The following is a 24,839-nucleotide window of genomic DNA, read 5'->3' on the forward strand; positions in this document are numbered from 1 at the left end:
ATAGGCTCACCCACTTGGGGGCCAGGCCCACCAACTGGGGAGCCAGGCCCAGCCAGTCAGTGAGGTTTTTCCCCTGAAAAGGGCTTTATTACAGACAGAAATACTCTTCAGTTTTATCAGCTGTTGGGGTGGTTGATCTGAGACCATCCCGCAGGTGAGGAAGCCGGATATGGAGGTCCTGGGCTGGCGTGGTTACTCGTGGTCTGCGGTTGTGAGGCCGGTTGGAGGTACAGCCAAATTCTACAAAACGACGTTGGTGGCAGCTTATGGTAGAGAAATGAACGTTAAATTATCTGCCAACTGCTCTGCATGCTATTTGTGGCAGTGGCAGTGTTGTGTGACAAAACTTCACATTTTAGTGGCCTTTTATTGTCCCCAGCACAAGGTGCACCTGTGTAATTATCATGCTTTTTAATCAACTTCTTGATATGCCACATCTGTCAGGTGGATGGATTACCTTGGCAAAGGAGAAACGCTCACTCACAGGGATGTAAACAAATTTGTGCAAAAAAATTTGATCTTTTATTTCAGCTCATGAAACACAGGACCAACACTTTACATGTTGCATTTATATTTTTGTTGAGTGGATCATTGGTTTATATACACATCATTGGCGCTCAAAGACGCCATAATTGGACAGATACAAAGAAGAGTCATCATTCTCTATGGTATTTGTGGCTCTGAAGAGACGGTATATGTGTGAAATATGACATAATCCCTTTGAAAGGCTAGAGCCACAAATCATTTTTACTAGAGGTTAAGGTCTAGAGAAAGGACAAAGGATTGTTCTTGTGTGAGTTAGACCTATTTTTTAAGTCACAAGTGAAGACAATAAAAGACCCAGACAGTGTTCAGTAAGCCTTTATTTGGCAGAGAATGCCCAGATCAGAAATCACATAATAGTCACTCTCGTGACCTCATCTATTCAAATGTATTGCTGGTTCTATACTGCACACCTTATACAACAAGTGTAAATAATATTTGTTATGCCCAACATCAACAAAATGTGTGATATAGTTCAAATCTGAAAACTACACTATTAAACTGTGTTGACATTGGATTTGCATTTGCATTCTGTCATCTCAACATTTTTCATACAAAAGACAATTCACTGGGGAGAATCCTAAAAAAACATTTTAGGTTATAGCTACCTTGGAAATGGCAGTTGTGTAACATAACACATGATTCATATAGCAGTTATTTTCTTCCTCTCTGAAAACATAATATCAATCTTAAAAGGCAATTATGGGGAACAAAAGGATTACACGGTTCAGCATGGCATATCACAGACATAGACAAACATCAGAATATGAATTATATTCATTTGGGACCATAAAGGACTAAATATTGTAGTTTATTCTCATTCGGTCATGTACCATACTGGCTTAAGATAACCTTACAAAATTGATGCTCATTACGCATAGAAGTTTGACCATTAAAAATTGTTAGCATATGTATGTCAAGCAAAACATTATCAACCACTTAAATATGCTGGGTAACCAGTTGCCATTTGCTACATTCTCAAATATGTTGGATAGACCAGACATAAAAACCAATGAAGATTCAACATTTTCTAGAACAAATGTAATACACTTTATTTAGCTTTTGCCAGCCTACAAAGCTGTATCCTTCCATTGCAGTCGACTGCACTCACCTGCCATCAAGGCTTTTCATTAGTTATCTTGTTTGAGATAAGTTATCTCTAAAGTGCAAACAATTACGAGGTTATAGAAAAGAGCAGGGAAGCCATTAGTTCCTTCAATTTTTGTTTGTCCCTAAAATACCACTCCTTTTAGCTAAGAATCCATATTTCATATACATGAATAATAATCATAAAAAATTACAACATATGAATCAATTAATTCACATAGTCATGTTTTATTATTCAATCAATTTGATTTAATTAGATCATTATTTTTGTCATGTAAGTATTCTCAATATACAGTACACGTTCAACCACACGGACACCTGACTCAATTGAGACAGGCAATGTTTTAAACTCTTCACTGTCTGCTGATGGACCATGCTGGGCTGACATCTGTTAACTATTTGAAATAATGTATGTGTGTCTTTATAGATGAACTAATCCAAAATGAGAACCTTCACTATGGTAAACAAAGGGGCATTGCTTTTGGATGCATTTGCTGTTTATGTTTTGGTTGTGTTTCAGATTATTTTATGCCAAATAGAAATGAATGGTAAGTAATGTATTGTTTCATTTTGGAGTAACTGTTATTGTAAATAAGAAAATAATATGTTTCTAAACACTTCTACCATGATTACGGATTAATCCTGAATGAATCGTGAATAATGATGAGTGAGAAAGTTAGACGCACAAATATTGTGCGTACCAGTTCCAAACCTATATTTTTGGTGGCACCCGCATAATGTCAGAACAGATTGATTGGATGTTGTACAACTGTAAGCAAATATCTTTAAAGGCCATTGCTATAAAATTCATAGACAGCCACTTACAAAACGGTATGGTAAGTGTATAAAACCAGGTGTATCAAAATTCTAGCCATTGCTTTACAAATGGCATAATATATCAATAAATGAAACAAGAGGTTGTCAAACTGACAATAGAGGGTGTGTGAACATTAACCCAATCACGTTTCACATGCAATGTCTTTCTTTCACTCCCCCCCACACACACATCAAAACAAAAAGAGATAACTGAGTTTTCTATGTCCATATAGTAAGACTCAGTTCAAGTGTGATTCAGTGTCCTTATCCTTCCCAAAGTCCATATAATTTTTTACTTACTAAGCTTGACTGTGTTACGGTCTTTACAAACCGTTTTTCTTGAGCTGATTATGCTGTCCTTCCAACTTTCCTACTAGTCAACGGCCGCTTACTGCACAGGCTTAAGGCTGAACTTGAAACACATTGATCTTGCTGGTGTTTTTCAGTGTCTGCCGCCTGTTGCAGAACCATACACGGACAACCTCACGGTCGTAGTTGAGCTCCTTAGCGATTTCCGTAATCTCCTGGCCCGTTGGCAGGGCATTCTTCTCAAAGTAGGTGTTGAGCACTTCGATGGCCTGCGGGGTGAAGCTGGTGCGACGCTTGCGTTTCTTGGACGGCTCACCACCCACAAATTCCATCAAATTCTGCTGACCCTTTTGGTTCCATAGCTCTGCTTCGGCCAGCCACCGCTCCAGCACGGGCTTCAGTTTCTGAGCACTCTTGGGTGTAATGTCCAGCTTCTCAAACCTGCCAGAACCAACAACTTAGAAACTAATAACACAGTAGCCTCTGATCAACCAGATTGAACCCCACATCTACTCTTTCAAAAAATACCTGAACCCCAGTTCATCTTTATTTAAGTGTCAGAGCTACTATCCTGTAACATTCCACCTATAGTATCAACACTTTCAAAATATAACCCTTGAAATACAATGTCCATAGCACACCAACGTACACTATTTATCATATTTGATAGAATGGATTTCAGAAACCTCCTACTGTGATGCCTGCAACCACCCCACCCAGTAGACCAGAGGAGTTTACCTGCAGATGGCAGACTGGCTGTAGGCCGGGCCCTCTGTAGCCGTGAGGGCCTGTCCCACTTGTGTCTGCGTCAGCCCCAGGGACAGCCGGCGGATCTTGAAGTTCTTGGCAAACTCTCGAATCTCTTCCAGATTAATGCCCTCCTCATCCGTGCACCCTTGCTGTGGCTCTAAAAATGTGAATAGACAAAGCAGATAGATATTTTTTACAAGTAGGTAGGTCGATATTTCTATGTTTCGAGAGAAGCTGCTGCTGCTTTTTTTTTTTTTTACCTTGGCCAGGTTCACTTGAAAAATATGTAAATGTCAATGTGACTTCCCTGGTTAAATATAGGATTTAATTCATTAAAAATTTTTAAAAAAATGTGAACCACGTACTGCTGACGAGCTGGCCCACGGTGGGTGTGTCTCCACAGGTGATAGGGACTGAGGAGGAGATTGGAGTGACTGTCTTCATTGCAAACGGTTGTGGGGCGATGACCACAGGTGATTGCGTAACAGTTGTTACCTGAGCCTGAGGGGAAATTTCTGTCAGCAATGGATTATTGGTAACATCCAAAAGGCGAAAAAGACTCACCCACATTAAACCAATTTCAACCAACACCACATAACAGCATTTCCAATTTTTCTGAAATTCTGATGGAGCACTCGTAAGGACAAAATTGGTGGAGAGGGGTACCTGGGTGCTGGGCTTTGAGAATGTCACAGGAACATTATGCTTGGGAATAATAGCAGCAGAAGTGGGGACTGTAGCAGGTCCATTTCCTATGGTGGCAATGATCTGGCCCTGGTTGTTCAGAACCAGCTGTGGCTGGACTGTCTGGACCTGCAGGCCTTGAAAGCCCTGGAGATTCAGAGCCTGAGTAGCAGCCCCTCCTGTCAGTGAGGCAGGGTTCAGCATCAGGGGGATGGTTCCAATCACCTGGATGCCATATTTAGAGAATTGTATATATTTATTAGTAACACTATACAAAATAATTTATAAATATTGTATAAGTTCTTTATTAACTGATTATCATAATACTATAAACTTTCAAATAAATACAAGTTTATAAATCTATAATAACAGTCATAACACATTAGTTGAAACTGTGTGATTGTTATTTTGATCCTTGAAAAATAGTGAGCATGTTTGCTTGGTGGTTATGTTTGCACTATAACCCACCTGTCCCTGTGCGTTGGTGATGATCTGGCTGGTGATTCCAGACATGGCACTGGTGATGATGGGAGTGGAAGTGAGGGAGCTGATGAACTGAGGCTGAGCCCCTAGAGACGCAGCACTGATCTGAGAGGAGAGAAACGGAGGCATCCAGAACATATTGTTCTACTATCGATAATGTCATCATTTTGAATACAAGGTACAATATATTCAACAGTGTGGATGAACAACAAGGAAATATTAAACCATCTGCTCAAGTTATACAAACTTTAAAGTAAAAAAACATGGCTTGCTGATCAGCAATCCAAAACACACGTGTAGGTCAGAAAAACAAATACACGCACATCACGTTAACCCTTTACACGCGTACCTGTATACAGGTTGGAAATGGCAGATTTGGGCACTAACAAGCGCCTAAATTATAATGCCGTAGCTGTACAGTAACATGCTATAAATTACGTCAGAGCTCAGGCTCTGCGCTTCACAGCTCTATATGGGTTTTGACAGCCGTTCTGAACTTGAGCACCGCATGCGACAAGAAGTTGCCCCCATCCTACCGCTAATTGGTCAACTTTTACAAATGTTTTGTTGTCCGAGTAAGGGAAATGCTGTAAACTAAGAGGACTCAATGTATTTTGAAAGATGAGACGTCGAGGATTATAATAAATACCACTTTGATGTCATACAAGCAGGCCAAACACCCATGAGTCCAAATGAGCGCTTCACATTTTCATATTAAAACACTCTTAAAAAAATGGGTTCCAAAACAGTTAATTGGCTGTCCCCATAGGAGAACCCTCATTGGTTCCAGATAGAAACCATTTGGGTTCCATGTAGAACCCTCTGTAGAAAGGGATCTACAATATAGGTTCCACCTGCAACCAAAAAGGGTTCTTCAAAGGGTTCTTCAAAGGGTTCTCCTAGGGAGACAGCCGAATAACCCTTTAAAATTTCATATAGCACCTTTTCTTCTAAGAGTGTAAAACTCATGTCATATACAGTGACAACTGTTATGTTTGATGTACAGTTACAAGATGACATGGTGTCTGAATAGAATGATCTTGTTTGTCTATTGTGAAGAAAATCCGCTGCAGAACACACACCTGAATGCATACAAGACTCCTTTCTATGCGCACCAAAATTACGATCCACTTCTCTGAATAGCCCTGTGAAAGCCTTACACTGTAAGATCGTACTTTATAACTTAGAATAGAACAAGCTTTCAAATGATGCCCACCTGACCCAGACTGCGATTTATAATGGTCTGTCTTTGGATTGTGTAAACAACTACGGTAATGGCAGGGATGCAGTGTTGTGTTCCAAACATAACAAGTGTGCTTGCTCTAGTTCCTCAAAGCCACAGCTAGGAGAGATAAAAAAAATTTTTAACTTATTGTTGAAGATTATTCTTAAGAAGAGTCCTGAAAGTGCATTGAAATTACATAGGAAATACACATAAAATGACCAGTGTAATGTTTGAATTAAGTCTTGTGTCAGGTGAACTGTTGTGTCCTCAACTTTGGTCTAATAATTTATTCTCCATATTTATTCTCTAAGAAATATTTCAAATTTAGCCCCATCCATATGCTGTAGGCCAATTTCCACGAGTGTAAAGGGTTAACTCACATACACGATAATACAGAAACACATTCTTACAATGGCAGGGTTGATGGAAAGGCCTGCAGACTGGAGTGTTGACATAGACACACTGGGCTGAGAGACGGACGGCATGGCCTGGGTCAGTTGTGCTGCAGCCACCTGCGTGTTCTGCTGAGCCTGCTGCATAGCTGCCTGGACCTGCTGTAGTGATGCTGTCTGAGACTGGAAAACCGCCTGCTGGGTCTGGACAGGGTTTAGCACAGTGGCTGCTGGGAAAGAAGAACCCAAACACATACTGATAAAGCATCACTGTCCCCCATGTGGTAGCCAAAAAACTATTGACTGTTGATTCAATGTGGATGAATGCAGAGATTCACATTCTGTGAAGTGTGTATGTCTGCCGTCTCACTTTGCAAGCCTTGTAAGCCTTGCAAGCCGGCAAAGGGTAGTTTGAGGAGGCCTCCGGACTGGCTGGCAGCTGAAAGGCCAGGGAGTGTGGCTACGTTGCTGGTGGGGAAGGTGAGGACAGCCAGGCCCTGGCCCCCCATGGACCCTGCCATGCTGAGGGGGATGAGCAGGGGCTGGCCCAGGGAGCCTGTCTGGGCCATCATCCCTGTCATCAGAGTGGCCAGACCATCCTGGGTCAGGACCTACAGGGAAGGAGGATGGGGTTTATTAGAAATAAATAAGATCCAAATTATTGGCAGATGAAGGAACCACACATGACACATGTTTTTTTGTTTGTTTAATTGTTCTCACTTGTTGACAGCCCTGCAAGCTCTGCACAGTGATGGGCATGGTGGCCTGTGGCTGCGACAGGGAGACACTGATGGGAACTGCAGTCTGAGCAAGAGTCTGGACCGCAGAGGCTGCAGAATCGACAGCCACCACATGGTCCCCCAGCACTGACAGCACAGAGAGAGAACATACTGTGTTTGTCTACCATCAGCACACACCACACATCACTCTTAAAGCATTTTTACACTGCAGCATTAAACAAGATGCAGTTTAACCTGTATTGCATGGAGTCTAACCTACCGTATCGGTATCCTACAAAGGGCTCACCTACTCCCCCAGTGTTGTGGGGTGCTGGCGGGCTGTCCTGTGTTCCTGCCTCAGGTTGCTTAGCCTGATTACTCACATCCTCACCCCCCGAATCAGTCCTCCCATCAGGCATTGAGGATGGAAGAGAGGCTTGATCTACCTCCACTTCCAGGACACGGATCGTCTCATGACCAGACATCACTATCACCTGTGCAGCAGAACACAAGACCGGGGCTCCTATTTTAAAAAGTGTCTCAGAGTAGGGGTGCTGATCTAGGATCAGTTTCGCCTTTTAGATCATATGAATAAGACTACATGGAAATGAGAGACCTGGTCGTAGATCAGCACTCCTGCTGAGATAAGCTTAATTGGAATACAAGCCGAAGTCACGCAACTACACAATAAATGACTCATCACCTATTCTCAGCAGCGTAAATGTTTTTGCTCTGAGCCATGACCAGGAATATATTTCATTATGTAGTAATAATATAATTATAAGGCATATACATCCAGGCTAGGCTCAGTGTACCTCTATTCAAATTATCAGATGTTGCCATACCAGTCGGTCTCTATCTACTGAGACAACCCAGATAGAGGACAATGTCTATTGGTTACTTGTAGAACAGAACATGAGTTTACACGTGCAAAACCATGCCACAGGAGCATAACCTGTCATCGTGTTTTGTCAACAATGGTGGTCAGCTACTCCCTCTCCATTTCCTTATACTAATAATCCAATGTGTATATTATTAGTAAATATAACTAAGCAAAGACATGATGCATGCGTGGATGCAGCCATGAAAGATGTGAAGGAGAGGCACAGAAAACCTGAGCTGGAGGGCAAGGTGCAGACAGAGAGACTGAAAGCATACCTGGTTGTTTTTGGTAAGGAATTTCAATGGGCAGGAACCTAATGGCTGAAAAAATGTCTGCAGTCAGACAGTGAATGGCTATGGAGAACAACAGAGAGGCCAAGCACACACACGTTAGTACACAATGAACCAAAACAAAAGCACACAAATAGAAAAAAAATAAAAATAAAAAATACAACAAAGAGCATCAGCCAACAAGCATCTCAAGCAATGCTTTCTGAGAGCTCCCCTCGCAACAAAACATTATAAATTGCTTTATAGTTTGCTGACTATGAGTGTAAAGGACACAGCCGGAGTGAACATACAGTATATCAACCTCAAGATGACCGTGTGGGATTAATCATTCCAAATATATGGTGACATGGAGGTGGCAACAGCTTCTGACAGAGGACTATGAAGGAGAGGCAACACAGATTTTTAAAGTTGGGCAGGGGTGTGTTACTAACGTGATATCAGGTAGTGTTGACATTGAGGTTAGTGGTACCTGTTCATTGACAGTGAGGGGTGTGTCAGCAGCAGGGAGATCCTGAAGGTCCATGGTTCAGTGCTCTCACCACCAAGCAGTCACTGTCTTGACATTCTAAGAAAGGAGAAAGAATACTGTACCATCAAAACTACCAGGTTAGCCTATGTGAATTGTGTTTTCCATCTACAGTACCAGTCAAAAGTTTGGACACACCTACTCATTCAAGGTTTCTTTTTTATTATGTTCTACAGTGTAGAATAATAGTGAAGACATCAAAACGATGAAATAACACATATGGAATCATGTAGTAAACAAAAAAGTGTTACAAAAATCTAAATATATTTGAGATTCTTCAAAGTAGCCACCCTTTGACTTGATGACAGCTTTGCACACTCTTGGCATTCTCTCAACCAGCTTCATGAAGTAGTAAGCTGGAATGCATTTCAATTAACAGGTGTCACTTGTTAAAATAATGAATTTCCTTCTTAATGCGTTTGAGCCAATCAGTTGTGTTGTGACAACGTAGGGGTGGTATACAGAAGACAGCCCTATTTGGTAAAAGACCAAGTCCATATTATGACAAGAACAGCTCAAATAAGCAAAGAGAAACGACAGTCCATCATTACTTTGAGTCATGAAGGTCAGTCAATACGGAAAATTTCAAGAACTTTAAAAAGTTTCTTCAAATGCAGTCGCAAAAACCATCAAGCGCTATGATGAAACTGGCTCTCATGAGGACCGCCACAGGAAAGGAAGACCCAGAGTTACCTCTGCTGCAGAGGATAAGCTCATTAGATTTAACTGCACCTCAGATTGCAGTCCAAATAAATGTTCAAGTAACAGATCTCAACCTCAATCTCAACATCAACTGTTCAGAGGAGACTGCAAGAATCAGGCCTTCATGGTCGAATTGCTGCAAAGAAACCACTACTAAAGGACACCAATAAGAAGAGACCTGCTTGGGCCAAGAAACACGAGCAATGGATATTAGACCGGTGGAAATCTGTCCTTTGGTCTGATGAGTCCAAATATTAGATTTTTGGTTCCAGATTTTTGCGCTTAGTGGGACTATCATTTGTTTTCAACAGTACAATGACCCAACACACCTCTAAGCTGTGTAACGGCTATTTAACCAAGAAGGAGAGTGATGGAGCGCTCCATCAGATGACCTGGTCTCCACAATCACCTGACCTCAACCCAATTGAGATGGTTTGGGATGAGTTGGACTGCAGAGTGAAGGAACAACAGCCAACAAGTGCTCAGCAAATGTGGGAACTCCTTCCAGACTGTTGGAAAAGCATTCCTCGTGAAGCTGGTTGAGAGAATGCCAAGAGTGTGCAAAGCTGTCATCAAATCAAAGGGTGGCTACTTTGAGGAATCTCAAATATAAAATGTATTTTGATTTGTTTAACACAGTGGTTCTTAACCTGGGTTCGATCGAACCCCAGGGGTTCGGTGAGTCAGTCTCAGGGGTTCGGCGGAGGTCAAGACACACATCCGACTCATATGATTTGTGATGACACGCCCCTCTTGGCCATCAATGGCTGCAGGTGATCACGCTACATCGCTTGGCCTATCTGTGCTGCAGGGAATTTGGTGCGCTCAGTAGTCAACTTGTGACTGTCGTGATGGTACGTCTTGTGATTTCTTTCTTTATTTTAATCCCTTCATATTTAAAGAAAGTGGTCGGACGAATATGTACAATATGGATTCACATGTATAACGGAACGTGATGGGAGTCAGCGTCCTAACTGCATGATTTGCAATGCCAAGTTGAGCAATTCTAGTCTAGCACCGGCAAAACTAAGAGAACACTTCCTTAAGCTGCATGGAGATGGAAAATACAAGAACACAACGCTCGCTGAATTCGATGAAAAGGCTACTCTGTCTGTTCTCGGCTTTGTACCCATCAACAAACCGATCCTCACAGCATCGTACGAAGTTGCTTACCTGATCGCAAAGCAGGGCAAACAACACATCATTGGTGAAACACTCATAAAACCAGCTGTGTTGAAGATGGCGAATATCATGCTGGGAAAAGAGGCTGAACTTAAGTTATCCCAAATTAAAAGCCTCTTACAACAACAACTAAGGCAGCCGATGTGAAGAAACTTGTGGATGACTTCTTCAAAGACAACAATCTTTCGTGGGATATGGTTTCTGCAGTTTGTTCGGACGGAGCTACAGTCATGCTGGGAATAAAGTCTGGTTTTGGTGCGCTAGTGAAAGCCGATGCACCATACATCATTGTTACGCATTGTATTCTGCACAGGCATGCGTTGGCAACAAAAACCTTGCCTCCAAAACTGGTAGAATTATTACAAATTGTAGTGGAATGCGTGAACTATGTGCCAACTAGTGCTCTGAGGCACCGCATCTTCAGTGAGCTGTGTAAAGAAATGGGCTCTGAATTCGAGGTACTTCTGTACCATTCTAACGTTCGGTGGTTATCCCGGGGACAGGTGCTGAATCGTGTTTTTGCCGTGCGTGTGGAATTAGCCCTGTTTTTGCAAGAGCACCAACATTGTCATGCATATTGCTTCAAAGATTCTGAGGTCATTCTCATTTTAGCGTACATGGCTGATATCTTCGCAGCTCTCAATCAAAAGATGGCGATGGAGTCAACATCATCGAAGCGGAGGAAAACCTGAAGGCTTTTAAAAAAAAGCTACCGTTATGGAAACGACGAACAGAGAACGATAACTTCGCAAACTTTCCCCTGCTGGACGACTGTAAGTAAGATCGAAGATGTATCTAGAATCGGAGACATTTCTGTACCCGCGGAACTGAAGCAAGCAATTGCCACGCACTCGACTGATACTTCCCTACGAGAGTCATATCCAGCATGGGTGAGACAGCCGTTCACGTTTAGTGTTGAGACAACAGATGTCAATGACGAATACCTCGATAAAATCATTGAAATTCAGCAGAGCCAGGTTCAACAGCAACTCTTCAGAACAACAACGCTTTCAACGTTTTGGTGTCAACAAATGGTAACGTACCCTGTTATTGCTAAGAAAGCTCTGGAGATTTTCATACCGTTTGTTACAACATATCTTTGCGAGCAATCCTTTTCGAGGATGCTGGACATAAAAACGAAGAAAAGGAACAGACTTTGTTGCGAAAATGACATGAGAGAGGCACTTGCCAAGGTGAAGCCACGCATTTCTGAACTGGTCTCTGAAAGGCAACAGCAGAAGTCACACTGATTTGCAGTAAATATTCATTATTATGTTTTTGTTTTTGTGTGAAAATCATGTTTTGATGATTTTGTTCTTTGAACACAGTGATGTTGATGCACGGTTCATTTTGTGCACCAGTAAAATATATACCTATGTTTTGAATTAGAAAAAATCATATTTTATTTTTCCAATTTAAGAAGGGTTCGGTGAATGCGCATATGAAACTGGTGGGGTTCAGTACCTCCAACAAGGTTAAGAACCACTGGTTTAACACTTTTTTGGTAACTACATAAATCCATGTGTTATTTCATAGTTTTGATGTCTTCACTATTATTCTACAATGTATGAAATAGTAAAAATTAAGAAAAACACTTGAATGAGTAGGTGTGTCCAAACTCTTGACTGCCAAGAGTGTATGTATATTTATTTTGGGTTGGGGGTGGGGAGACAGTCGGGGTCTCAACTTTCTGTTGAGTTAGAATATTTCGCTTCGGGCCCCAAAAACGCCCTGACGGCATGTGTATGGATGTCGGTACACAGACCCGCGAGCCACTGTGGCCCCTCATGATGAGTTCCGATTTTTTTTGTGGCCCCCACCCAAATCAAAGTTGCCCATTCGTAAGTTAAAGAGTATAAAAACAACTAACCATATGATGCCTCAGGAGTGACAGCACTAGAAATAGAACTAGGAGATTTACTAGGAGATTTAGTCTGAAACAGTGTAGGCCTACTTGTACTGGGGACTACAGGGGTGCACACACACAGTAATAATATACTTTATGACTTGATTTTTCATGAAGGCAAAGTCTGTGTCAAATTAAACATATGAATAATGCACCAAGAATAGTCAGCTTCTTGATAATAGGTGGCCTAGCCCTAGAAGATAGGCCCTCCTACAGCATGTCCGCCCAAAACATCTAGCTTTCTAGAATGATGACAGCTGAAAAATGACTATTCGATTATCAAATATTTTAACCTAACATCAAAAAGATCAGTGCAGCGCAGGACACTCCAACACAGAAATGATATATCTGTCAGAACTTCAGCAGGTGTTGATCCCCGAACACCACCCACACTCTAGCCGCAATAAAAGTATCGCCGTGTACTTGTTTGAGGACACGATGTTAGCCATAAAATATGCCGCGACAAAAATCACCCGCTATTCCATGCCTGGGGTCTGCATTTTATGTATTTCCCTCTCTTTATCATAAATATATAAATTATGCTAATTAAGAGCATTGCATATTAACAAAAAAAACGAATCTCCTCTCGCCATTTCGTCGCGCTATAGCGGATGGAAGTCTTAAACTGAAAGCAAAGCAAAGCAACTTACCGTAAATGTGTCTTATTTTCTGAGGTTCTCCTCTTTTAAAAATCTTTGCCACAGTTTGTTTTAGTCACATATAATAAAAAATTCATCTCACCGCTCCAGATAGGCGCTATGGCTGCACACAAAATAGGCATTTGCATTGATAAGGAGGGTTGGCAACGTGAAGATCCTTTCTTTCTTAATATTTAATGACGGTCCCTTCGGTACTACAATTCAGATGACCTATATTCCTCAAGATACCATCTAAAATCGACTTCTGCTGTAAAGACCAATGGAAAATACCACCAATATTACAACAAATCTGGCCTTTTGCCCTACGTCATGAACATAATTTATGCAAGGGATATCTTGCATGGAAAAATGTCTGCCTCGACTTGAGAGGAGCCATGGCTGCCTTAAAGGGAAAGTGCATATTTAAAAGTATAGTTTTTTAGCACGTTGGCTTTTTTAATTATATTTTTTTCTATATCTGTGGTACAGAATATAATGTAGCAGCAAAGAGACTACGTGGAACCTTTCCCCCAGGAGGTCAAAAAGGGTCCTCTGGTCTAGAAATACTGTCCAGAAGTAATTACTTCATTGGACAGATGGGACACACCCATGAGCATAAATTGTTTCCCTAAATACTAAGGCTTTCTGTTTTCATTAGATAATAGTAAGCTGTTGTCACATATTACGTGTACCATTGGTATAGAGTTTTGATTGATTATGTATGACCTACTATGCTGAGCACCATATTTCACTGCATTTCTCTTAGAGGAATAGACCTTGGTGTGTTTTCGCTCTATTTTTCTTGCCAGCTGGCAGACACTGGCATTTGCATGCATTTGTAGTGTATTGCCATGGAGCTCAAAGGGAGAGCTGAGCTTTTTGAATCTTTAATTAGCCCCATGGCAAGTGCTCTCTGCTGTCTGTTCAATCACAATGTCATCTATCATCGAAGCTGAAATATTCCTGCCAAGAATTTACTAACTGTCACTTAATGATCAGAATAGTGTATAAAATGATTTTGAATCTAATTGCTATATCATCCTACATATCATCCCCCTGGTGCGCATTAGTGATGATGTGGTGAGATACCCCCAATTGTTTTCTTATGGATCAGAAAAGCAACCAATTATTTTTTATAATGATCAACGTCAAATAGGTTATTAGACTAGGAAGTATTTGAAGACTAGCAGAATAAACAGCCGGAAACGTAAAGCAAATATATTAATTTTAATTATCTTGAATGTTATTCAACAGTTTATATCTAGATCTGGTTGAGTACCTTCAGTGCCCACGTATCCAATGCCATGGAAAAAAATGTAAATATAAAGAAAACTACAAAGTAAATTGAACCAGTTAGGTAATGTAAAACAACTTAAACAGCGCACGCACTTTCACCCCTAGAATGGGAGTGGCTAAGTACATATGACGTAATTGCATCAACCATCACAACAAAAAAATCTAGAGAAAAACAAGGAAGTGAACGGTCACGTAACTCTGAACCGTAATCTCAATTTTTAGTATTCAAACGGTCCTTCTGTAAAGTACTTTTAACTTCAGAATAATTGTATTCGACGCATTAAACTACACACCAATTCAGGACAATGAACAACAAAGGTAATTTAGCTAACGTCCACAACCTTTGTATTAGCTCACATGCTAGCTATCTAACAACAGCGGCCAAGGGTTAGTTAGCCAGCTAACAAGCGAGACTAAAATGTTTACTTGACCGACGTATTTTCATTTTCATTATAAATTAGCCCAACCACTAAGGTAGATACTGCTGTCTAAATCGTGATGGAGTCGACATGTTAGTAGCCGGCTAGCTAATGCTACCCAATACGTAACGTTGGAAAGCTTGCTGTAGTTACTACATGCTATTTAGCTTGTAGCCGCGTACTCTGACCTCAATACCACTATCCAGTTAGCGTTTGCAATTAGCTCTAGGACTTGACATAGTCACTATTTTGTCAGTTGGGTAAGTGTTTTGTTGTGACATTATTAACTTAGCTAGCTAACTGTAATCACCATTGATGAATTAAGTATTTTCTCTGTTATGTTAGCTACCTATACGTTTATTTAATTAGACCGGTCGGTAGTAGATTAACAAACTACGTTAGCCCTCAATAATGTTTTGCTATTGTGTGGTGATTGAGTAAAACAAAGCAAGTGTGCGTATTGATAATAGTAGAATATTGATTTGTGTATCACAGGTTCCTATCCCCAGCAAGCTGTGTACCCTCAGCAGAGTAGTGCACCCATCTACCCACCTGCTATGCAAGTGTCTCCCCAGGCACCACCTTATTCAGACGCCCCACCTGCATACTCTGAGGTAGCCATTTATACTTGGAATAGACATGTTAACTACTTTTGTGAATAGTATTCCCAATCATATCAATACAAACACAGTGACCTACTGTCTCTAACTCTCCCCTTTTCATATGTTCTCCATTACGCCAAAGATCTATCAGCCCAGGTATGTGCACCCATCTCAGGCTGGCCAGCTACAGCAAATGTCTCAGTACCCTGGCACTCAGATGTATATGCAACTGCCCCAGTCCATGGCTGTTGGACCAATGGGCCACAATGTCCCCATGGCGTACTACCCCATGGGAGCCATGTATCCCCCTGGCTCCACTGTGCTAGTGGAGGGAGGATATGATGCTGGTGCTCGCTTTGGTCAAAGCAACAGTGCTTCCATCCCAGTGAGTATCCTCAAAACGCCTAGGCTATATCTGGGGTGTCAAAATCAATTCCTGGATGACAGTGATTTTGCTGGTTTTTGTTATTCCCTTTTAATAAGTGTCCAATTAAGACCTAGACAACCTGATGAGGGGAAGTAATCAATTACCTTAATACGTACAAGGGAGGGGCGAAAACCTGCCAACACTCAGCCTTCCAAGAATTGAGTTTGACACCCCAGACCTATGTTACACAATGTAATGTGGTTATATCATAAATCAATGTTCATATTGTGCTGGAGCCAAATATATATCCTGTGTAATTGATTAACAGATATTGGTAAAGTTACTCATGTATGTGACTATTTCTTCCCCATCACCTAAATGCATCACAGCCCCCACCTCCCGGCCACATGCCTAATGCAGCTCAGCTGGCCGCCATGCAGGGTGCCAACGTCATGATGACACAGCGCAAGAACAACTTCTTTGTGGGTGGCTCCAATGGCGGGTACACCATCTGGTAACAGCCAGCGTTTTCCGCAACCTCTCCCCTTACTCCTCTCCCTCATTCAAAATGATGACGCCCTCTCCTGTCCCATCCGCCAACCCCTTTCGGGGATACTGATATCACCTAACGGAATGTAATATTTTAGAGCCCTGATAAAAGGTACAGTACTCCACTTCGTAAGCAAAACTGGTTCCCTGACCTTACAAGGATAGTGTCTTAGGTCAAAACACATTTCACATGTTATATTTTCTTTAATGCATGACATCAATCTACTCTCTTAGCACTGTCCCCATTTTGTACTTGATAACTAATGTTCAGGTTTATAAACACTCATTGGACTTGGCCTAATGTCTTCCTTACAAAGAGTGCTACTGATCCAAGTAGAGCATCATATATACTTTAGTTTTCGCTGTTGCATGGCATGTTGAATAGACCCAGTTGGCCTATCTAAAATCAGTTTCTGCAACCACTGGATTCATTTCAATCGGATCAAATAGACGCTTGCTGTAGTATAGTAGAATACTGGTATGTTAAGCAACAAGAACCCAAACAAGAATGGATCACAAAATGATTACCAGATAACATGCCATGGTGGTTTACTGTACCTTCTTGGGCAACCGTAGATGAACATAATCGGCGTCCCAAAGAGCACCGTCACTTAAATAAAAGCAAATTAACTTAAAATACGTAGAATGAAGTTGAGATTTGGATCATCGAAAGGGTTGGTTGGCTTTACATTTTTGCAGTTATTGGTTTTAAATTTTGTCGTTTTTGTTTTTTTCCCCTCTAAATCGGATACGCAAACTTGTACATCATCCCAGTGTTTGGTTTCCTTAAGTAAAAAAAAAATGGCACCCACCTGTTCTTAAACACTTAAAAGCACTGTCATGTAAACGAGAATCATCTAAGATCAGGGGGTTATTAAGAGTTAAACACTTTACTTTAATCCTTCATTATAAGGACTGTGAGGGTTCAATTACAATGTAACTGGTTTGTTTACTTTAAATATTTATCACTTTCGGGCACATCTTAGTGATTTGTTTGAATTATTAGTTAATGTTAGTATAACCAATTAGCTGGTTGTACCAAAGAAATGGTCTAGACTGCACTAGTAAATGTTTGGTTGTGACTTATAATTATAGTAATTGAAATATGGCACATTTTGAAAAGCAAACATCAGATTTAAGGATGCAGTGATGAGTTTGATGGTACTTAAGACCTTCGATCTGGCATTGCTGTTGTATTTTTTAATGGGGTGCTTAAATGTTTAATGTAAATGTGACTAGGTGGTTCTGCATGCTTTTTTGCACTTTTGCTCTGTACAATTTTGATTTTTGTAAAGATGTATCATTGCTAATTTTTATAGAAATACCACAAGCATTAATTTATGTGCACTGCTGGAAATAGATTTTGCTACTTGTTTTTAGTACAAATGCTAATAACCTGCAAATACAGTGCTATGCATGTTACTCTTTCCTGTCCAACTTTTTTAGAATTCATTTAAATGTACTTTCACTCCAAAATGGGGGTGTTCCTAAATGTTTTAGGACTGCAGAAAATCACTTGCTTATTGTTCCCAATTAGTTTAATATAGTGTTAAGCCACATTATTTCTGAACATTTTCTTATAAATAAAAAATATGCATTGCATCAGTGGAGCTTACAACTGTTGACACAGTTTATTTTCCAATACACTTGTGCTGCTAATTCAACTACTGTATAAACTTTAATAAATATCTAACACTAGGTTTGATCTAGTTTGTGAGACCATGTCTGCATACAAGAATTTGATATTTTGGTTGAAACATGATTCCTTGAGGTCTTAATTTTTCCTCCTGTTCGGATAGAAATTGTAGCCCTCATGGAAATAGAAGTAGTCTTCACTGAAATGTGAATTCCAGGTCACTTTGGTCAGTTGACCAGCTGTCTGGTAAACTGCTAGCCAAGCATGCGACCTGTTTGCACATGTATTATCAGACTGCATCTGTTCTTGGTAACACTGATCACATGACCAGCCACCATTCCAAACATGGTTATCATGTCACTCATATTTTGCACAGCTGTAAATGTGTATCCCATTCCCAAATACATGCTGATGCTTCATACCATTTAAAAACTGTCATGGCTTTCAAAATGTAAACAAAAATATATTCCTTCAAATGTTACATTTTTTTGTTTTCTTTGTCCAAGACCTGGCTATTGTTTAATGTAGCAACATAATGGTGGCTTAGACCCAGCAATATGATGTACTAATGCTTACCAGTAGATGCCATGCCAACCACAGCCAGTGTGGAGTAAACAGGATATACGGACATTTATAGTTCAGGGATTCTCTTAACATTTTTGTAATATGGATATGTATTAAAGTGATTTGATGGTCTATGGTACACTTTCTTTTAAGATTAAGGAGATGTCACTTTGGTTTGCTGAAACATGCGTCTGGAAGAAAGAACTCTTTGTAAAGGAACTTTGGTGCACTTCATGTTTTTTTAGAGAGTAAAATATGACAAATTTAGAAAAATATTTTGGACAGTAAGGTTTAATGCTACCTGTTCTGAGTTCTTCTCCGTCATTTAGATTTTTTTTTGACAAGCATCAGGACTCAAGCAGCTCAAGTGGCCCTGTATGAATTGTAAGAGTTGAAGAAATGTTTACAGTGCATAAATACCTTCCCTGTGATGAAAATGAACAACTCTAGCCTTGTTTGAAATACATATTGCGGGGTGTGAGATTGACACTTCAATGTTCTATCCACCTATCACTTATAACTGTAAGGACATTCAACAATGAGTAAAAAAAGGAAAAAGCTTTATTGCCACATCTGACCTGCAGTCTTGAGGTCTGTCATGTCACTTACTACCTTTGGCAGATACTTCAATAAGATCATACAATCTCTAGCTGGTAATAGTAACAGATTCAATACAACATTTCCCATTTTGCTGCCCAGAAAAACAATAGTCAAATCCTTACAGTTTTGACCAACTAGTAAAGTATGGATAATGGCATAAGAATAATACAATTTCATCAGTGCCTTCTACTGATCACCAAATACAATTCCCCATTTAGCACCCCGAGATACTCATTAAATACAGAAAAAGTAAAACATAAAATTAAAAGCCTTCAGAGGTGACCTGGGGAGCAGATGTATAACTGAATTGTGATGACACTGAAATGGAGGTATATTTATGATGCCATCTTAAGACATTTACCTGCAAGAATCTCATTAAGTCTTCCATCCACCAGTGTTCCACAACGATCTCTTATGTGCACACAAGTCCATCAGTGTGCGCACACAGACCTCTTTAACTAATGCATCTCATCTTCTGCCCAGCTTCTGTGCCTATAAGTGAGTGTTTTCTTGGGTATAATCTATGTAGGTTTTCCTCAAGACCGCAGAAATACTGTAGATGGCCTTCAAAGATGCTTGTCATTTTCCTGTTTCCTCTCAGTTTGGCACATAACATTTTGTTAACACCCACAAACAGTTCTCCTCACATTTCTCCTTTTCATCCTTCCATCAAGTTCAAATTAAGTACTCCTTTTCGTCAGTTACAATCTCACCGTGGGCCTGATCAGGGTCTTCCACCGGGGAAGGTTCTCTTGTGGTTCTGTAGGCACCCTTGTTGTGGCACAAGTACCGATGCAGAAGGAAACCCAGGCCAGCTAGCATCAGCAGCACAACTACGATGACCACTGGAGAGAGAGAGTCAACTGCTTTTAGAATAGGGACTGAAGTTTGGCTACACTGAAACATGCCAGAACCTCAAGTAATGCCGAAGTTTAATTTCTGAATCTATATGACATTACGCAATGTCTTATTAATCAGAGGTAAACAACAGAGCCGTCACGAAAAGGGTTGGGCATCATCAACTCTGAATGAAAATATGGCTACAGTATTTTATTGGCACGCTGACTTCAAATATCACCAAATGTATTTTGTCTTTGTGAAATAAGTGCCACATAAAATGGCAAATCTCTAGCACAAAAATGACATGTTCCACATGTCATGGGTGGAATAGAAGTCATGGTGGTTGATGTCAGATTCACAAGTCATTGTTTACACAACACACAAATTCGTAAGTAAAAAGCCCTGTATTCCAAACCAACAGTACTAAATTCAGGTAACATTACAATCATTCGGAGTAGAGATTTGTAGAAAAAAAACAATCATGTTTGAATCATGTAAGCTATTTACAGTGGTAGAGGACATAGATGAGAAGACAGAAATTGAGCTACTTTGCAAACTATGTTGCGGGTGAAAGTGTATTGGTTGCTACATCTAAATTGCACCACTTTGTTAATTTTTATGTTTTATTAATTTCACTGTGACCTGCTACTGCTGACTATCAGTCAGTGATGCAGGCTGTTGCTGAGTGAGTCAATGATTGGTGGGGAGGGCAGAAGGGGTGTGTGTGTTGAGCACAGTTATTGGTGTTGAGAGAGCACTGCAGCAGGCAGACATGACATGTGATGTGAGAACAATTAACTCATTAAGTAGTACTAACTAGCTACACACTACTCAGGTTTTCAAGATATGTAACTTTCAAAACATGATGCAAAATCCATCATAGGGGATCATTTCTGTTTTTTGAAAGTTATATATCTTCAAAACTTGAGTGCTGACAAGCAAAACATTTTTGGACTAATGAAACAAAGACCAAAATATAGTTTTGGGTGGAGTTCTCCCTTAAGAATGGGAAGCATAGAAATAGAGCACAGAACAGATCTACCGCTTTTAACATTTGCTTTTAATGAGAATGATATCTATAACTCACATTTCTATGTGAATTTATCAGGTCGCCCAAAAAGTGACATATTGTCACTTCAAATATTATTCCAATGTTGAATTTTTTTTTAGAGGCAAGAAATGTTTTATGGGAATTTCTGGCTCAGTTGACAGCCCCATTTATCTATTTCAGTAGTAGGCTACTCTTATTAGACTTTTAAATCACTGTGAATGACCTAGGTCCTATGAGTAGACCCACGTTGGCATATCAAAACATAAAAAATATTATTTTTTAAATTTGGGACTGTTCATCTTCACTTCGGGATGATTCTGAGACGGTGATGAAAAAAGTTAAGTCTCAATGCAGCAAGCTAGCGAACATTGGCCAGAAAGCTGAAGTCAGAGGAGTGGCGCCCAGCGGCACAGAGAGGAACCGATTAACTCCATTACTGACTATCAAATTATAATAGTAGCGATTGATTAATAGTAGAATAAAACTAGCCATTAAATCTCGGGCTCCCGAGTGGCGCAGTGGTCTAAGGCACTGCATCACAGTGCAAGAGGCGTCACTATAGTCCCTGGTTTGATTGTAGGCTGTATCACATCCGGCTGTGATTGGGAGTCCCATAGGGCGGCGCACAATTGTCCCAGCGTCGTCTGGGTTTGGCGGGGTAGGCCGTCATTGTAAACAAGAATTTGTTCTTAACTGACTTGCCTAGTTAAATAAAGGTTACATTTAAAAAATAAAAAAAACTCTTAATGTACTGGACTCATGATGGACTCCTCTTTCCTTTCCATCTTGCTTTGGGGGCTTTTCAATTTTTATACTCGTTGAAAATATGATTATTTTAGAGAAATGTGACTTCTATTAACACTATTTCACAATTTTAGAAATTGTGTTAACAGCATTTAATTTAACCTTTATTTAACTATGCAAGTCAGTTAAGAACAAATTCTTATTTTCAATGACGGCCTAGGAACAGTGGGTTAACTGCCTTGTTCAGGGGCAGAACGACAGATTTTTACCTTGTCAGCTCAGGGATTCGATCTTTCAACCTTTCAGTTACTAGTCCAAAGCTCTAACCACTAAACTACCTGCCACCCATTCACAATCAACCACTTCTATAGTTCAGATTAAATAATTTGGTGTGATGAACCAATAAAAGGAGAAATGCTGAGAACAAGTTTTATTTAGATTGTCATTATGGAGACACCTATTGGATAAATGTGGCAAACACCTCTCTTCCTGTGAAAAATGTTTGGACTAGTTCAGGCCTTGGCTAGAAATATGCCTAGATCTGGCAAGCCTTGAAACCAGTCTCATTAAATATCTAGCCCCCACTCACTTCCTTATAATAACAGGCTTCACTGAAACCTATTTGTCTTTAATTATGTAATTTAGCAAAATATAAAACCAACGTTTATTGCAAAGAATATAATCTCATTCAATTATCATGGGTTATCTGCTAGTCTCTATGGGGGTATCACATGGTTCATTTCTCGGGCTGACTCTTTTCTCTATATATATCAATGATGTCGCTCTTGCTGCTGGTGATTCCTTGATCCACCTCTACGCAGACGACACCATTCTGTATACATCTGGCCCTTCTTTGGATACTGTGTTAACAAACCTCCAGACAAGCTTCAATGCCATACAACACTCCTTCCGTGGCCTCCAACTGCTCTTAAACGCTAGTAAAACTAAATGCATGCTCTTCAACCGATCGCTGCCCGCACTTGCCCGCCTGACTAGCATCACTACTCTGGACGGTTCTGACTTAGAATATGTGGACAACTACAAATACCTAGGTGTCTGGTTAGACTGTAAACTCTCCTTCCAGACTCACATTAAGCATCTCCAATCCAAAATTAAATCTAGAATCGGCTTCCTATTTCGCAACAAAGCCTCCTTCACTCACGCTGCCAAACATACCCTCGTAAAACTGACCATCCTGCCGATCCTCGACTTCAGCGATGTCATTTACAAAATAGCCTCCAACACTCTACTCAGCCAACTGGATGCAGTTTATCACAGTGCCATCCGTTTTGTAACCAAAGCCCCATATACCACCCATCACTGCGACATGTATGCTCTCGTCGGCTGGCCCTCGCTACATGTTCGTCACCAGACCCACTGGCTCCAGGTCATCTATAAGTCTTTGATAGGTAAAGCCCCGCCTTATCTCAGCTCACTGGTCACCATAACAACACCCCCCCCGTAGCACGCGCTCCAGCAGGTATATCTCACTGGTCATCCCCAAAGCTAACACCCACGTTGGCCGCCCTTCCTTCCAGTTCTCTGCTGCCAATGATGGAACGAATTGCAAAAATCGCTGAAGTTGGAGACTTATATCTCCCTCGCTAACTTTAAGTATCAGCTATCTGAGCAGCTTACCAATCGCTGCAGCTGTACACAGCCCATTTGTAAATAGCCCACCCAACTACCTACCTCATCCCCATATTGTTTTTATTTACTTTTTTTGCACACCAGTATTTCTACTTGCACATCATCATCTGCACATCTATCACTTCAGTGTTAATTTGCTAAATTGTAATTACTTCGCTACTATGGCCTATTTATTGCCTTACCTCCCTAATCTTACTCCATTTGCACACACTGTATATATTTGTTTTTTCTATTGTGTTATTGACTGTGCTTTTGTTTATCCTATGTGTAACTCTGTGTTGTTTTTTGTCGTAATGCTTTGCTTTATCTTGGCCAGGTTGCAGTTGTAAATGAGAACTTGTTCTCAACTGGCCTACCTGGTTAAATAAAGGTGAAATAAGTGTTTTAAATTTTTTTAATCGGGACATATAAGAATAACAGATGCAAATACTGAAATGCAATGAGTCATTGTCGTGATGTGGTCGATGCAGATAAAGAACTGTCTCTTGGGTAAAATGACTTAGCTACTGCCATAGCCGGGAAATAAAAAAATACAATAAAAGGGTAGAATATTGGTATAATTTCTGCATATCAACCGTTTAGGTATTTATTCAAACTGTCGCCTGGAACAGCATGTTTACTGGCTAGTTGGGTACATCACACTTTTAATGCTGCCATTGTTCATCATGCCGCTGTGTACGTAAACATATTAAATTAGGTCCGTGTTATCCGGAATACCCTAAACTTTACCTAACCCATTTATCATGTCAACTTCAAAGGGGTAGAGACATCCCAAATGATAGCATGGACCCAATTGAATATGTTTACATAGTACGAGCAAAAAAAGTCGCTGGTTTTATTAGCTATTCTTTTTTATTAAAAGTATGAATTTCAGCACCCCGTGGAATGGACCGCTGTTGTACAGGACACACATGGGCACAGGAAAGCGTTTTCAGAATTGACATTTTTACAAGAATCGACTGATAATGACCCAATGTTGCTAGCATATCGCGCGACCAGTCATCTCAACTCCGCGGCGATATAAGAGAAAGGAGCTGAGGTTTCCCCAGGTACTTTAGCTGAGGAAGTAGAAATATCTGCTGAGCGATATTTGCTTGCTGGTCACATTTCTTTAGACACCACTTTTCTTTAAAACAAAAAGAAAGTTACGAAATACAGTTTTTAAGCGAGCTAGCTTTAGTAATCCAGCAACAAAAAGAAAACACATAAAAACAGACAGCTGTGATTACCGCTTAAACTTTCTTGCCTTGCGCGCCGCGTTCATGAAACGCATGTGTGCTAGCTCCCGCTACAATGGCTCTTGGGAGGTTTCATGTTGCACCAATATTGTTGCAGATCTAGAATATTTACAGTACTGACAAATCAA

General features: G+C 40.5%; 2 protein-coding genes across 6 annotated transcripts; one reads left to right on the plus strand and one right to left on the minus strand.

Moving 5' to 3' along the window:
• Positions 1-499: 499 nt before the first annotated feature.
• LOC139368520 (POU class 6 homeobox 1) lies at positions 500-13,561 on the minus strand. Of its 5 annotated transcripts, XM_071107516.1 has the most exons (12): positions 13,259-13,397; positions 8,671-8,766; positions 8,187-8,231; positions 7,309-7,522; positions 7,030-7,175; positions 6,680-6,920; positions 6,328-6,539; positions 4,678-4,797; positions 4,192-4,434; positions 3,891-4,026; positions 3,514-3,682; positions 848-3,216 (listed from the first exon to the last, which is right to left on the minus strand). In XM_071107516.1, the coding sequence occupies exons 2-12, from the start codon at positions 8,722-8,724 to the stop codon at positions 2,868-2,870; spliced, it is 1,929 nt and encodes a 642-aa protein (XP_070963617.1). In that variant the 5' UTR covers positions 8,725-8,766; positions 13,259-13,397; the 3' UTR covers positions 848-2,867. The 5 variants fall into 5 exon arrangements, with proteins under 5 accessions (XP_070963618.1, XP_070963620.1, XP_070963617.1 ...); XM_071107517.1 differs by lacking the exon at positions 8,187-8,231 and having other exon boundaries at positions 500-3,216; positions 4,678-4,836; positions 7,336-7,522; positions 13,168-13,561; XM_071107519.1 differs by lacking the exon at positions 8,187-8,231 and having other exon boundaries at positions 846-3,216; positions 7,336-7,522; positions 13,259-13,434.
• Positions 13,562-14,554: 993 nt separating this feature from the next.
• LOC139368521 (DAZ-associated protein 2-like) lies at positions 14,555-18,720 on the plus strand. The gene is made up of 4 exons (XM_071107521.1): positions 14,555-14,769; positions 15,366-15,484; positions 15,615-15,857; positions 16,229-18,720. The coding sequence occupies exons 1-4, from the start codon at positions 14,757-14,759 to the stop codon at positions 16,355-16,357; spliced, it is 504 nt and encodes a 167-aa protein (XP_070963622.1). The 5' UTR covers positions 14,555-14,756; the 3' UTR covers positions 16,358-18,720.
• The last annotated feature ends 6,119 nt before the right edge of the window (positions 18,721-24,839 follow it).

The sequence above is a fragment of the Oncorhynchus clarkii genome, chromosome 16, assembly GCF_045791955.1.
Source record: "Oncorhynchus clarkii lewisi isolate Uvic-CL-2024 chromosome 16, UVic_Ocla_1.0, whole genome shotgun sequence".
Classification (NCBI taxonomy): domain Eukaryota; kingdom Metazoa; phylum Chordata; class Actinopteri; order Salmoniformes; family Salmonidae; genus Oncorhynchus; species Oncorhynchus clarkii.

What these genes read in the sequence shown, in the direction of transcription:
- LOC139368521 (XM_071107521.1), top strand. An exon ending in CCCCACCTGCATACTCTGAG is followed by an intron (nt 15,485 to 15,614) that starts GTAGCCATTTAT and finishes ATTACGCCAAAG; the next exon opens with ATCTATCAGCCCAGGTATGT. An exon ending in GCAACAGTGCTTCCATCCCA is followed by an intron (nt 15,858 to 16,228) that starts GTGAGTATCCTC and finishes AATGCATCACAG; the next exon opens with CCCCCACCTCCCGGCCACAT.
- LOC139368520 (XM_071107516.1), bottom strand. Translation starts at nt 8,724, where the DNA reads ATGGACCTTCAGGATCTCCCTGCTGCTGACACACCCCTCACTGTCAAT. An exon ending in CTTTGTAGGATACCGATACG is followed by an intron (nt 7,176 to 7,308) that starts GTAGGTTAGACT and finishes CTGTGCTGTCAG; the next exon opens with TGCTGGGGGACCATGTGGTG. An exon ending in CGTGGGCCAGCTCGTCAGCA is followed by an intron (nt 3,683 to 3,890) that starts GTACGTGGTTCA and finishes TCACATTTTTAG; the next exon opens with AGCCACAGCAAGGGTGCACG.